The sequence below is a fragment of the Brassica oleracea genome, chromosome C7 (assembly GCF_000695525.1).
Source record: "Brassica oleracea var. oleracea cultivar TO1000 chromosome C7, BOL, whole genome shotgun sequence".
NCBI classification, from domain to species: domain Eukaryota; kingdom Viridiplantae; phylum Streptophyta; class Magnoliopsida; order Brassicales; family Brassicaceae; genus Brassica; species Brassica oleracea.
The window spans coordinates 209,271-224,880 of NC_027754.1; the positions used below are offsets into that span (position 1 = coordinate 209,271).

Consider the following 15,610-nt stretch of genomic DNA (forward strand, 5'->3'; position numbering starts at 1 on the left):
AATTAGGGTTTATAAAATCGAATGTGTTTTAGTATTAGGGTTTTATATAAAATTGATTTCATGAATTCATGCAATAAGCATGTATGCGGCTAGGATCATGGATATTAGGGTTTCGATTTTGATCTTAGATCATTGGGGTTTTGAGATTCAAAACCATTAATGTTTTAATTTTAATTGATCAAACAATCAATCTCGATTAGGGTTTGGGGTATCGAACTTATGATTATGAGCTTCGATTTACTCATTGGGGTTTTGATCTATTACCCTATGGTTTTGATTTCAACATTAGATCATACTATTAGGGTTTGTAGTTTTTATGGTTTCGATTCTTATCAAACAATCAAATTTGATTAGGGGTTCTCTTTAAGGTTTCAAATTACCTTAACCTCAAGTCAGGTTGAATGGACCACCAAAGAGATGAACCGCGAGCTGGAACTGATCGGAACGCGAGATGATGTTGTCCTTGTAGTTTTTATGGTTTCGATTCTTATCAAACAATCAAATTTGATTAGGGGTTCTCTTTAAGGTTTCAAATTACCTTAACCTCAAGTCAGGTTGAATGGACCACCAAAGAGATGAACCGCGAGCTGGAACTGATCGGAACGCGAGATGATGTTGTCCCGAGCTGTCTGATTGCTGAGATCGGGAACACGAGCTGTCCAACGTGCTGATCGGGTCGCGAGCTGTCTTAGATCGTCTTGTTTGTGAGCTGAGGTTGAACAAGCCGAGATCGTCTGAGCTAGGGTCAGGAACGCCTAAGCTGAAGCTGATCGAGAACATATTGCAAACAAGGATCGGGATGTAAGGTTTCGCGATCGGGATTAGGATGGTTCGCCGGTAAGGATGTTCGCCGATTAGTGTTAGAGTTTTAGGCGGTTTGTTTTAGCTTAAAGATTTAGATTCTATCGTGCTGATAACGTTTTGTGAAACTAGAGAATATAATCTATGTTTCTGTATTATTCATAAACATAAGGAGCCCTTTATATATAGGGAATTACACCGTCATATAATAATGGAAAGACTAAAGAAAGGAAATACAAATATGGAAAGAGTACAAATCATAATCTAATAAGGAAAATGCAAGATACCGATTCTCTCTCTCTCTCTCCTCACGGTCGACTCTCTCTCTCTAGCATTGGGCCGGTTATGAACCGAGCCGGTTATGAACATCCACAATATGATTTATAACACCAGTGGACTAAACCAGTCAAATATCTTTAATTAACTAGCCAGTCAAAAATACAGACTAATGATTTCCATATCTATATAAATAAAGGAGGCTTTGATCTCTCTTCATAAAGCCACATCAGCAGATATGGGTGAGCATTTTCGGACGTGTGGCATAAAAAAAATCGCCGGAATTGCATGTTCTTTACGTTTGGTGGGCTTTAAAATGGATTCGATTGGTACTTAATTTCGTGTGGGCTTTATGCCCAAATTGCTATAAACTTCATCTTCTTCTCGCCTTCTATATTCTCAGTTTAACTGCTGTAAATTCTCAGGAACTTGCACCAACTAGGTCACCATAACGTCTTGATCGCGTGGCGGAATCCCCCAGCAAAACGCTGAAACATGGAGAAACGTTCAAGGAACCTCCGATGTTTACAGAGCAAAAGCAAGCTCCAGCGTTGTTGGTACACAAAAGATCGACGTACATATCGTTCTTATACTCTAACCTATACTTAGAATCTAAATAGATAAGTTTTGCAATCGAAAATACAGCCTTGCATTTTGCTATATTTCTACACACAAAACGTAACCTTCTAACAAGAATCTCACAAATGATCATGTCAACTTTTTTTTTGGTGCAGTCACTTATACAGAAACGGGAGCCCAAGTTTGATACTAACAAGGTTACATATTGACAAGTTTATGAATCGATGAATGTTAACCCCTCTATTAATGTGGCCGCAGCCAAGTATTTATACAACCATCATAAGATCTCCTAAACCTAGTATCAATAATGTTAATAACTAGAATAGGAAATATAGATATACACAAATCTATGTAGTATCTCTCGTAATACCCCCCCTCAAGGTGGAGCATGTAAGTTACGAATGCCCAGCTTGGACAAGAAAATGTCGAACTCTTTGCGTCCCAATGCTTTCGTAAAGATGTCCGCTAACTGCTCTTTAGTGGAGACATATGATGGTTTTAGAACACCCTTGACGATTTCATCTCGTATGAAACGACACTCAATCTCTATATTCTTAGTCCTTTCATGAAACACCGGATTTGAACTAATATGAATTGCTGGTTGACTATCACAAAACAGTGTCATTGGTTCCTTGTGATTCACTCCAAGTTCCCGAAGTAAAGACTTTAATCCTAACAACTCCTTAGTGATGGCTCCCATAGCACGGTATTTGGCCTCTGCCGATGAGCAAGACACAGTGTCTTGTTTCTTGCTTTTCCACGCGATGGGAGAGGTTCCGAGCTGAACTATCCAACCAGACAGAGAGCGCCGAGTAGTGTGACATCCTCCCCAATCAGAATCACACCAGCCAGTCAAGTGGAGAGATGACTTCGCATCCAGAAAAATACCTTGACCCAAAGTTCCCTTCAAGTATCGTACCACCTTCAGTGCAGCAGTCCAATGATCTTCTTTAGGATCTTGCATAAATTGTGAAAGAATGTGTACAGCATACGTTAAGTCTGGTCTTGTCGCAGCAAGATAAATAAACCGGCCAACAAGTCTCCGATACCGTTCTGGCTCAGAAATTGTAGGACCATCAGCTTGACTAAGTTGATGATTTTGATCCATAGGGGCTCCAGCCGGTTTACAACCAAGCAATCCGACTTCAGTGACAATATCAGTAGCGTACTTACGCTGACATAAGTAGAAACCAGACGGGCTTCGAGCAACCTCTATATACAGAAAGTATTTGAGAAGACCAAGATCCTTCATGTGAAAACAAGTCGAGAGATAGTCTTTTATGAGTTTGATATCCTTCGGAGTACTTCCTGATATAATCAGGTCATCCACATAAGCCAAGGTGCGAATGGACACTCCTTGCTTGAAGTAAACAAACAAGGAATAATCAGACTTGGTTTGAGTAAACCCATACTTGAGAAGAGCATCTGTTAACTTGGCAAACCAACAACGAGGCGCCTGCTTCAAGCCATATAAAGATTTGCGAAGTCTACAGACCAGATTCTTATCTGTAGAAGAAAAACCTTGAGGAATTTTCATGTATACTTCCTCGTGAAGATCCCCATGAAGAAACGCATTGTGAACATCTATCTGATGAACCTCATGACCCAACTTACACGCATAATCCAGAAATACTCTCACCGTAGTCATCTTCGCAACTAGTGAAAATGTGTCTGTATAGTCAACTCCATGTTTCTGGCGATTACCACATACAACTAATCTCGACTTTGGTCGTTCAATACTTCCGTCCGATCGATACTTAATTGTATATATCCATTTGTTATCAAGTGGTTTCTTACCTGGTGGCAATGGCACCACATCCCACGTATGCTGGCTCTCCAAAGCTGTAACTTCAGTACCCATAGAATCCTTCCATATCTTGTCAAGAATTGCTTCCTTAAACGATTTAGGAATATGATGAGATGATATCGCCACCAGGAAGCTGCGATGTTGGTCAGAAAATTTATGACTAGAGAGATAATCAGAGATAGGATAGACCGAACCTGAAGACGACTGAGGAGATGGTGAAGTAGTGGAGAGAGAGAGAGAAGAGTCAAGAGTAACCGTATTAACGACGAAGTCTCGCAATCGAGTGGAAGGAATTTTTGGACGATGTCCTCTTCCTAAAACCTCATCAACCTCAGTAGCCGGTGTATTTATTTCAACAGTCGGAGGAATCTCCTCGGGAACCTCCGCAGGAGCCATCGGTATATCCTCAGCTGCAGGTGCAGTATCCAGTACACCTTCCTCTGTTTCAGGTTGCACATCGTCGGATGTACCACTATCAGAGTCAGTGTCATCGAGAGTAGCCTCTTGTAGTTCAGACGCGGGCTCATGATTATCAGATTTGTCAGAAGAAGCATCCAATGGGAAGATATCTTCACAGAAAACAACGTCCCGCGACGTAAAGATACTCTGCGTTTCTGAATCAAGCAGTAACCACCCTTTCTTTCCTACTGGATATCCAAGAAATATACACTTTCGACTTCTTGCCGCAAATTTATCTCCTTTGTGATTAATGTTATGAGCATAGGCAAGACACCCAAAGACCCGAAGATGATAAAATGATGGAGTTCTCCCATACAGCTTTTCAAAAGGAGTCTTACCATCAAGAAGTTGAGAAGGAGTCCGGTTCATGAGATAGACTGCAGTCTTCACACACTCGCCCCAATATTCAATAGAAAGATGAGCTTGAAATCTCAAGGCTCGAGCAATATTAAGTATGTGTCTGTGTTTACGCTCTACTCGGCCATTTTGTTGTGGTGTGTACACACAAGAAGTCTCATGATGAATTCCATTCTCTTGAAAAAATCGAGACAGACACACAAATTCTGTTCCATTATCACTTCGAATTGTCTTGACTTTCTTTGAGAACTGTGTGTTGACCAAAGCTATAAAATCCATGAGATGTCGTGAGACTGACGTCTTATCTTGCAAAAGGTACACCCAGACAGCTCTAGAGTGATCATCAAGAATAGTTAAGAAGTATCTTGTGCCACACAAAGCCGTTGTACGATACGGACCCCATAAGTCGCAATGAATTAAATCAAATCTTGCATTAGAATAAGTTGAACTTTCAGAAAAACATTGGCGAGTTTGTTTAGCTCTGAAGCAGACATCACAGTTTTTAAAAGAATCCTTATGACTACTAACACCAGGAAGCAAACTAACAATACGAGAAGATGGATGGCCTAAACGACGATGCCACAAGATGGAGTCTTCACCAACACTTGTATGCGACGACAGGATTGGCGCAGCACAGCAGAGCCGGTAAAGTCCCTCTCTCTCTCTTTCAACCATCCCAATCAGCGTCTTCGTATTGCGGTCCTGTAATAACAAGAGTTTGTCAGTAATCTGTCCGATCAAACCATTGTCAGTAACCAATTGACCAAAAGATATTAAGTTTGTGTCAAATCCATCAACAAGGAAAACATTCTGAAGTATCAGATGTGGATTTAACCGAATGGTTCCTTGTTTAGAAGCAAGTGAGTTTGTTCCTGTAGGCAACCGTACAGACACTGGAAGTATAGAACGAATGTTCTCTAGACACTCAGCCAGTCCAGTCATATGGTGCCTAGCACCAGTGTCCAGTATCCATTCGTTGCAGTTAGGCTTACTACTCAAAGAGTCTTGTTTAGATGTGCTTCCCACCATACGTTGAATGATCTTCCATTGGTCATCAGAGATACCAGTCAAGCCTTGTCTGTCAGCTTCTGTTAAGGTCACCGGAGTAACAGTAGCGGCATTTGCTCCTATGATCTGCGTGCTGTTTACACGAGGCGTGGATCCACGACCACGTCCTGAGCCACCACGTCCACCACGATCTGAAGTTCCATACCACTCAGGATATCCAACAACTTTGAAGCAGGCACTTGCCTCATGACCCATCTTGCCACAAACTAAGCACTTCCTGGAAGGATCTTTATTAACTGGTCGAAAAGTCTGATCACGATTATAAGTTGGTGTCGTGACCTGTGAGGCAAAGCTCATAGCCGGAGTCTCTTGTGTGACATTTGAGCGGATGGTCTCATTCTGAACAATAGTTTGATACACACTATCAAGGTCTGGAAGTGGTGTGATCGCACATATTTGAGAACGGATAACGCCGTGAGCCGAGTCATCCAGTCCCGAGAGAAAATCATGAACCCGCAGAATTTCACGCTCTGATTCGTGAGCTGCGTTTAGATCACACTCACACTTTCCACAGGTACACTTCTTAGAGTTCATACTCTCACGAATTCCATCCCATATTTTCGTGAGCCTGCCAAAGTAGTCATCAACTGACGTTCCATTCTGTTTGCAAGTTGCTAGGGAATTGCGAAGTTGTTGCAGCCGTGCGCCGCTCTTCACAGAGAATCTCTTCTTGATTATCTCCCACAGCTCCTGTGCTACCTCTCGAGTAGATATAGAACTCCGTAGTTTTGGCTCAATGGTCTTGTTGATCCATCCGACCAAGAGGTGATTATTCGCTATCCAATCTTCAAGGTTAGAGGAGTCTGCTGGAGGTTTCGGAATGCTTCCATCAATGAAGCCAAATTTCTTGCGTGAACTTAAGGCCATACGCAAGTTAATAGCCCATTCATCATAATTCGTACCGTTAAGTAACGGGGATGAAATTACTGCACCAGGGTTGTCACCGGAGGTGAGGTCATACGATGAGATAGTACGCCTCTTAGGTGTGCTCCCAATGTCTGTCATCTTGTTCGATTGATAGTAACTTGGAAAAGAAGAAAAATTTGAGATGTGAGGTTCTTGTAGATAAGCGGCTCTGTTTTCGTGAATGAAAACCGAGGCAGCTTTTAATCAATTAACTGTAATAAGTAGAGTGGCCCAAGTCACTTATATATTACTCAAGTCCCTTATATTATTTCCAATGTGGGATCTTCTCTCCAACCCCCTCCCTCGAGATAATGGTGCGTATAACCATTAATCTCGCAGAATCCATCATATACCCCTCCGAGATAATGCTTCTTTTCTAGCTATCTCGAAGAACCGAGCCTTCTATGGGTCATCAGCTAATGGGATGATCAGGCCACTTTCCTGGCCGGATTAATGGGTCAGGGTGTTGGGCTGGCTCTGATACCATGACAAGTTTCTTGGGCTTCCAACTTAAAACCAATTGGCGATAAGTAGAGTGACCTAAATTCCTTATATATTACTCAAGTCCCTTATATTATTTCCAATATGAGATCTTCTCTCCAACATCTCTCGTAATACATATCTCTCCCACTCAATTGGCATGCTTTTGATTGGAAGCTCGTCAGTTTGAATCTTTTTTTGTTATCTTATAAGTTATGACTGTTGAGGTTACAAGATGTTTTGTTGTATTCTTTTTGTACTTATCAGTTGCAGCAAGTAGCAACGGATGATAAAGGATTGTGGATTGCTGTCGTGGGGTTGGTGCTGATGTCATCATGACTTCAGAGTCTTACAGAAATGGTATGTATATTTCTGTAATCCCCTGATTTGGTTTTGTTCTCTTGGCTTAAGCTATGTATCATTTGGTGGATCTGTAGGTACTGAGCTGTGCAGCGAAGCAATAGAAAATCTGGAGAAGAAGTATGATGTGGTCCTTAACATTCAAGGAGATGAACAACTCATTGAGCCTGAGATTATAGACAGTATTGTCAAAGCACTTCAGGTTCTGCTTTAGTTGGAATTACATGTTTCATCTTAATATAATACAATTGGACTGTCTTGAAACTTTAGAAGCAGTTGAATAGTGTTCCAATGGTTGTGAATTTTAGGTAGCACCTGATGCAGTATTTAGCACAGCGGTGACGTCATTAAAACCAGAAGACGGAGATGATCCTAACCGAGTCAAATGTGTGGTGGACAACCGTGGCTATACTGTCTATATCTCAAGTGGTTTGGTTCCTTATAACACGTAATATTTTTTTTGTCTTCTGTGTGTTGGTATTATAAATAATCTTATTATATACTTGCCTATATGCTCAAGTTGTAATCACTTATGTTTTCTGTGCTTTAGGAATGGTAACGTCAATCCAGATTTCCTTACATGCTTCTCCTTTCAGCTACGACATCTAATTGGACGGAGCTTTTTGTTTCACATTTTCTCTATCTCAGGCCATTCGTGAAGGTGAATTGCTTTACTTATTGTTTGTCTGTTTTAGATTTAAGCCGTATTTTTCTTACTCAATCCCTATTATACCATGTGGCACTGCAAGGAGTAGATGGCATGTATAATCTTCCCCGGAAGATGTGTTCAGTCAGGTCACGCTTCCCATACGCTTCTGAGACTGCTTACTGGAATTTTTGGAGAAAACAAGGAGGTTAAAATGGATTTTAATCCCAAACTATCTCATCTTTCTTTCACCCTGGCTTGGTTACTTAGGCTCAGAGGGTGGTCCCCCTTTCTCGCGTAAAAGCGATCCTGGACCATTCAGCCTCTCTCAACCAAGTATCCCCTTCCCTTATTAAATAAAGTAGCTAATGAAATGAGGCAGGTTGTGCTAGCAGTCTGTTCCAAAGAGCTTGGCTCTTAGTAGGCAAGACGGTCTTTGTTTTTTGTTACTATATCCATGAGAATACTAATGTTTAATGGATCAGGAAGTTTACTCTTTTGTGTTTGTTGATAGGATGGTAGCACATGCGATGGAGTTATGGACAGCTGTAAGCGATGAAGGAGAAGTTCTTGCACATGTTCTTGCACATGAGGGAGCAGCGACATTTGGGTGGAGTCAACATGGAAGATCTACATAGACTTGACTATGCTCAAGTCTTTCTTCTTATGCTCTGACTCTGAAGGTACCTTTTCTTTTATAACTTGTCATGTACCTTTCCTGTAGAAGTAACAAGCTAAGCATGCAGAGAACCTAATCATATTAGTACCTTATGTGTATGCTTTATGTTTAGGTTTTTACGGATAGCTCCTTTTATCTATCATCTTGCACAAAACATGGATTAGGCTTCTTATAAATGTTGTTCTGTTGGCAGCCACCTCAAGAAAATCGGTTGCTTATTAAGGTTTCGTTTATTCTCTTGCACCTGTACATATATTTATATTCTCTGTTGATGGGATCTTGTTAGAAGGCTTCACCAGATGCAGAGTCTTTAGGTTTTCCGTCTATGTGAACTTAGTAATGCCAGTGTTAAACTTATGACTGTATCGATCTGTTGAAAATCTATTTTACACTTGTGTTTTCTTATCCTTAAAGAGCTGGAAAGCAGAAAAACAAATTTCATTTGAAATGAGTTATGTTGCTTAGATCTCAGGAATACATAACTGGAAACATGGAGGAAAGGGTCGGGGATTTTTTGGCTTCAGCAAGTCTGGGATTAGCGCTGTCTCAAAGTGACTGCTTAACAGCTGCTTGATTCTGTTGGAAAGCCATTGTCTGATAAAAATCTTACGGTCCTCCAGGCCATATTTGAAACATATTTCATTATGTGCATCCTTCTTCATACTTTGACATTGTCTAACGGGAAGGCATGGTGGAGCTGTTGGGTTCCGAATCGCAGATCTTTGGCTATCTTGATTTTCTTCACAAATATTAATCATTTATATCTTCTGTTTTCTTTGCTAATGACTTTGGTTCTATAAATATATGTCCTGAAATTAGAGCCCAAAACTATTACCCAAAACAAATGCATAATATGCAAATGTTAATTTCTCAACTCTATTACAAAGACGTCTAATAATTATTGTCTCAGAAGGTAAATATAGAAAGTTTCCGAATTACATAAGTGATGATAGTAACACTATAATGAAATGAGTATTAATAAATATAATAATATAATTAAGAGAAAATTCCATAAAAATACACCACTAAATTTTGTTAAGTTTTTTAATACTCAAATTTTTTCGCTACCCACTTTAATTCTCCAACTATTTATTTTACTCATTTTAATATATAAATTTCATTTTAATATACAAAATTTTAAAATTTGCCTATTTTAGTACCCAATTTTTATTTATTTTAATAAAATATTAATAAGTTCAAAACGAAACCTTGAAAATATCCAAAATTTAAGAATTGTTTTTTAAAATTCCCACATTTATTTTAAGTTGTAGGAAAGAAATTAACTAAATTATGGAGATAGTTTAAAATTTAGAAAAAACTTAATTTTGAATGAAAAATAAATAAAATTGTTTTCTATTTCTAAAAATAAACTAAATTTGATATTTAAAACTTAAAACTTTTATTACACAATTTAAGATTTATCCACAATTTAATTACTTTTATTTCTAAAACTTAAAGTAAAACTAGAATTTTTAAGATTGTTTTGTGAATTTTAGAAAAAAATTAAATTTTTTTTTGAAATTTATTAACTTTTTTGATTGAAATAAATAAAGTTTGGGTATAAAATGGACACAAATTTAAATTTTGTGTATTAAAATAAGAAAAAAAATTAGTTTGGATATTAAAATGGATAGCGAAAAAATTTGGGTGTTAAAATACTTAACAAAATTAGTCGGAGTATTTTTATGGAATTTTACTACAACTTACTTTGAAGAAATTTCCAAAACCGATTCCTAATATATAGATGGATATCCAATTATCAACTAAAAATCAAGCAGAGTAAGAATTGGAAAATGTGCAAGTAAATACAGATTCCAGCTCCAAAACAAAAATGTCATATCAATGTTATCATTTAGATCATATGCCAAATTACTAAACGTACAAGAATCTAACATCTAAACAACCAAGTGTTGCAAATGGGTTGGTATAAAATCTCCAAATTACAGTAAAACATAACCACCTTATGAAAAACCCCTCAAATAAACAACATATACAGAAAAATTAACAACAACCAAAAAGTTGACAGCAAAAAAGAAAACAACTACAATTATTAATATAGCAATGACCGCCATCTAACAAAAGTTCTATACTAGATATTAAACAAAGAAAAAGATTCACAGAGAAACATATATCTCTACTATATTCAAAAAGAAATATTGTATCAGATACTTTCAACAATTATAAGTCAGACAAAAGCATTGACAGCTATGATAAAAACTCTTCAGACACAAACTCTGCCGTTTGTTTTGCATACACAATTTTGAAGAAGGAAAAATATTATTTGATAAGCTATTCTGGGAAAATAGTCAATTCAACCTCAATCAATGCTAGAGCATGATTAAAAATCCACTTATTGGGTTCACGATCCTTTTGAAAAAAAATTATTTAACCAATACATCGACGAAGAAGCCCCCAACAAAATTGTCACATCTTTGATATAGACAAAATATGCGAAGATTGTTACCACTTTAAGAGAATGAAACAATTTATTATTTTCCTTCAAACAAGATAATCACAAAAACAAACACAAGCATTTACATTTTTCCTTCTCGAACATCAAATTTACAATTTCAACTGAATTTACTTTGTTACGATTATTAACTTTTTATTTTACTTTAATTGAATCGATAAGTCACAACCAATTATGATATTTCACATGATCTAAGTAACTTCAAAACAAAGTTATACACCACGGTTGCTAACCACTATAAAATAAATGAGAAAAAAATCATTATCTTTCGACATATATCCACTTCATATATTTGAACATATTTTTTTTATTAAGACCATAAAATAAATAGTAAATTCATTTAAGAATAAAATATACGAACCCGACGCTAGACCATTAGTATATATATATATATATGTCAGCATCAGTTTTGAAAATCCAGTATTAAACGAAACTGATGAGATTCATGAATTTGTAATTAATTTGGCAAATTAAATTGAAATTTATGTGGTATTACCATCACCATTACTTGATGTTTTTCGTAAATGTAAGAGAGAAGTAAAAAAGTTGGTTATACATATATTTTTGGTCAACGTATGAATGTTATAAAGTTGACATAGATTTGAATGTGCTATCATATGCATTATGCATAGATCTCGGTTTAATTAACAACTGATTAAATATTTTCTTGGAACAAGAAGATATAAGATTTAAAAAAAAAAAAAAGAGAGAAGAGAAGAGAAGAGAAAGAGAGTGAAAGTAACTCCTGTTTCCAAGTTTCTAGTTCTGTTGGCTGACGTTCTTCACATTTTCCTTTGTTATATAAAAAAAAAGAAATTAAACTATCGTGAGAAGGAAGGAAGGAAGGAAGGAGGGTGGAATCAGAGAGTCGGATAGAGAGAATCTCGAACGACCTCACCTTCTCACCACACCTGGCTGGGAATCTCTCATTGTTTTTAATTAATTGGTTGAATATGTCAAAAGTCAAATTGAAGCTGTATGTATGATTGATCTCGATCATACGAAATGGGGAGTTGGAATCTGAGCAGAAGTCCTAAATAAATGTTGTTTATGTGTCTAGTTGCTGCTAGGTTTGGTGTGGAGACGAACAACAAATAAATAATTTTAATCTCTAATTTGTTTGTTGTGGTTAGAAGAAAGCATCAAAATCAATTTGGTTCTTCTTCTTCTTCTTTCGTCTCTCAAAATATCAGTTTGTTGGGCTCTCACTTTCTCTCTTTCGTTCCGATTTCGGTTGGTTTGACTTCACTTGAAGCAACCTTCCTTTCTCTCTCTCTCTCTTCTTCTTTTTATGATATGCATTTTTGATTGTCAGAAGAAGACCGCATTGTAATTTTTTTAAAAATATCATCATTGCCATATGAAGAAGTCGAATTTGGGATTAGGGTTTTTCTTGTGCTTATTATCGATTCTGGTTACGCAACAAGCCAATGGACTCAGACCCATCAGAGACACCTCTCGATCCTCCTGGGGCGATCAGGTTTCTCCTTTTCTTTTTTTTTTTTTTTTTTTTTTTTTTTTGTATAAAATCTTATAGTCTTATGAGTTGCTTGACTTGAATCCCGATCCTCATATATGATTTCATCACATACCCCTTCCTTGTTGTTGAGCTACCTACATATTTTCTGATTTGTGTTTGGTAATGATATATGTTGCAAGTGGCTCTTTGGTAAAAAAGAAGTAAGCAGCGGACCATTTTCCCCTTGGAATATAACAGGAACTTACAGAGGTTTTGCTTTCTGCTTTCCCACAACACATCATCTCTTCTTCTTCTTCTTCGTATTTTGTAATCACCAATCTCTCATATGTGCAGGCACCTGGAAGTTTCAAGATACTGTAAATAGCTCTTCCAAGTTCCCTGACTTCCGTAATCAAAATGGCAACTCTGTCATCGAGTTAGTCACTAGTCCTACTAAGATTACTGGTGTCCACTATGTTCAGGTCATTACTTCTTCTTTCTTCTTTTTTATATATATATATATATATATATATCACAAATGGTATTGTTATTAACTTTGAGCGGGGACAGGGTGCTGTTGTTTTCCATGACGTTTTTGACAATGAACACAATGTTGGCGGTGCCCAAATTAAAGTCGAAGGTGTTTATATCTGGCCCTTCCGTCAGCTCCGTCTTGTTGCTAACAGGTCTCTTCCTATAACATCTGTATTTGATTACTCTAATTGCGATTTTTTTTTTTTAAGATTCTGTATCAATAAGGTTTTGTACATTTCAGCGGAAAGAATGGTGATTCAGGCCTCGAAGACGATTATCTTCTCTCCAACCCCTATCATCTGGTAAATTAATCATCCACTTTCCCACCTGATTCCTTTGTTTATCTTTAATTCTTATGCCTTCAAATCTCTGGCGAGCTTACTAGTTGTGTTGTCGTACAGCTCGGCATTTTTTCCTCTCAAGTACTTCAAGAATCTCCAAGAGACAGAATAATGTCGAAACAAAAGGCTTGTGAGTAGGAGGAACCAACTGTATTTCCATCTCATATGTGCTTTCCTGCTACATCTCTCACCTTCGAATTGTCTGATAAGTTTGTAACTCGGAACTCCCTTATCAACACAATCAATCTTGAATATGTAAAGAAACTCTCGATCTTACTGAAACCCAAACCAACGTTTACAAGATTAAATGGATAAACGAAAAGCTGATAAAGTGAATCACAGATCATGATCTCATGGCGATCCGTGTCTGAGGATTCAATTACGATCTCATGGCTATCGTGACGAAAGGAGACTCATGGCGTCTGCACTCTCTACAATATTCAACATGAACTAGAAAATGAAACATCGGTCTTATTTATATGACAGTCATGAAGTCTTGAGCAAAGCCTCTCTTTCCCGCAGAGTCTTTGTCATCCTTTGACAAATCAACTCTTTTAACATGCGTTCCTTCTCGCCCAAGTTGCCTTCCACCTCATTTTCTTTGTTCTTCTTCTGGAAGGCTAACATATGGAACCTATCAATACCCCGCCCTTTCAGATGCAGCTTGTCCTCAAGCTGAAAAAATGAAAACGGTCGTGGCAGCACTTTTGTCATGTTCGAAAATGAAGAAGAGCACCCAGCAACTCCAGTTGGAGAGCTTCTAACGTGATACTGCAGGTCCACGGTTTCAGAACCACCATGGATGCAGTCCTTGCTCCTCCAGCGATGCCAAACAGAAAAGGGTCTGCTCTTTCTTGTTGACACAGCCGCATGATCCACATATACTTGTCTTTGTAATAGAATTTTAGTTGCCTGCAGCTGTATCTTGTCTTTGTCAAGCCTTGTGTTCCCTGCATCCTCCATTTCAAGTCTTGTTACCTCTTTAGACTGAAGAACACCCATTCTTGAATTTTCCCAAAAACACAACAGACCATGTTGTATTAACCAATGCCCTCGTACCAAAGGAAAACCTAACCAGGTTGTAAGTCCTTGTTTAAATTGGTCAATAACAAATGGTAACCACCACTGCTTCTTGCCAGCCTTCTCCAATGTTTTCTTTTTCCAACAATGCCACCCATAAAAACTGATTTTCCAAAGAGACGAAGAAATGGCAGGCGTTCTGTTAGTCAAGAAATTATACTCAGTTCCAACATTCCCACAACCAAGGATCCTGTGTTGTGATGGTGTTCTATCAACACGTAACTTGTAGTTTCTCTGTTGGGTGAACTTGAGTCGCTCTCTCTTGGAACCTCCACTTTTCTCACGTTGCAAAGTTACCAAAGGAGCAGCACTCCACCTTTGACCCTGTGCAGAAAGCACTCTAGTAGCCTTCGTAATCCATAACGCCACACAGTCTCTGTTTTGAAAAGCTCGAGCTGCTGCATTAATAGCAAACATTGACACTCCTGGTGTTGTATGCAATTTGTCTGCAGATTCATGTTCAGTAGGATGCCAATTTTTTTGAATTCTGCCAATCTCCTTGAATGCGAGTAATCTCGGTGATGCCTCTTCTTGTAGACTAATCTCCTGCAGAATTCTTGATTTGTACTTAAACTTCCAAGTTTTATAGAACTTTCTCTGTTGATGCTCACTTTTCCATCTTCTGGGGTGAATAACTCCTTGCTGAACACAGTAAGCCGCCTGCAACAGACCAGTCCACCCTTGAGATTGCTTGACATTTTCTGCATCTGTCGTAACAGTCATAAACCCAAATAACATCTGATTGCTCGCTGCAGTTGACACCAGATTGGTAAAAGAGCTTGGTTGCAGTATAAAAGATATTCTATCATCAGATTCCTCAAAACTTGCATCCACATTTGCAGGTTTCAAAACCACAGTCCAGTTGTGAGGCATTTCTGAAGTTTTTGAGATAGATTTCTCCTCGGTTTCTTCCATACATGGTGAATACGGCTCCTGCACCACCTCTGTCTCTGCAACAAATCCCTTGCGTGAATTAAATTCATCATTCAGAGTACCATCTAATGGCGAACAATTTTTAACTTCCTTTAGAAACAAACCGGCCTTTTCCACACAAGTGGCTGTTATTCCTCTTCGTAAACAAGACTGTTGTTCAAGCGCAGGAAAGGAGACTTTCTGAGACATTACTCCTGCCTTTCGATCAGCTTCATTTACCATATGGGAATCACTTTCTTCTTGTGGATTCTCTTCCTGAATCAAGTCTTCCGTCGAAATCGTTTTTCTTTCAATCACATCCCCATATTTGAATTTAAATTTCCAAGACTTGGACAGCTTGTCCTTCTCCTTCTCCATCTTCATGTGCATTGTTTC

At 38.1% G+C, this 15,610-nt stretch overlaps 3 protein-coding genes across 4 annotated transcripts in view; 2 read left to right on the top strand and 1 right to left on the bottom strand.

Moving 5' to 3' along the window:
- The first annotated feature begins 7,068 nt into the window (after nucleotides 1-7,068).
- LOC106302290 (3-deoxy-manno-octulosonate cytidylyltransferase, mitochondrial-like) lies at nucleotides 7,069-8,377 on the top strand. The gene is made up of 6 exons (XM_013738831.1): nucleotides 7,069-7,093; nucleotides 7,171-7,295; nucleotides 7,402-7,527; nucleotides 7,644-7,648; nucleotides 7,742-7,754; nucleotides 8,225-8,377. The coding sequence occupies exons 1-6, from the start codon at nucleotides 7,069-7,071 to the stop codon at nucleotides 8,375-8,377; spliced, it is 447 nt and encodes a 148-aa protein (XP_013594285.1).
- A 3,248-nt stretch (nucleotides 8,378-11,625) lies between these two features.
- LOC106306137 (transmembrane E3 ubiquitin-protein ligase 1) overlaps nucleotides 11,626-15,610 on the top strand; it is a 24,877-nt gene continuing 20,892 nt past the window's right edge. For both annotated transcript variants that reach the window (XM_013742614.1, XM_013742613.1), the window contains exons 1-6: nucleotides 11,626-12,368; nucleotides 12,548-12,617; nucleotides 12,702-12,829; nucleotides 12,918-13,033; nucleotides 13,123-13,183; nucleotides 13,283-13,352. In XM_013742614.1, coding sequence (XP_013598068.1) covers nucleotides 12,249-12,368; nucleotides 12,548-12,617; nucleotides 12,702-12,829; nucleotides 12,918-13,033; nucleotides 13,123-13,183; nucleotides 13,283-13,352 — 565 coding nt within the window. In that variant the 5' untranslated portion in view covers nucleotides 11,626-12,248. The remainder of the gene's footprint in view (nucleotides 12,369-12,547; nucleotides 12,618-12,701; nucleotides 12,830-12,917; nucleotides 13,034-13,122; nucleotides 13,184-13,282; nucleotides 13,353-15,610) is intronic.
- The window catches only part of LOC106306135, a 14,617-nt gene continuing 12,369 nt past the window's right edge, over nucleotides 13,363-15,610 (bottom strand). Inside the window, exon 2 of the mRNA XM_013742612.1 lies at nucleotides 13,363-15,598. Coding sequence (XP_013598066.1) covers nucleotides 13,709-15,598 — 1,890 coding nt within the window. The 3' untranslated portion in view covers nucleotides 13,363-13,708. The remainder of the gene's footprint in view (nucleotides 15,599-15,610) is intronic.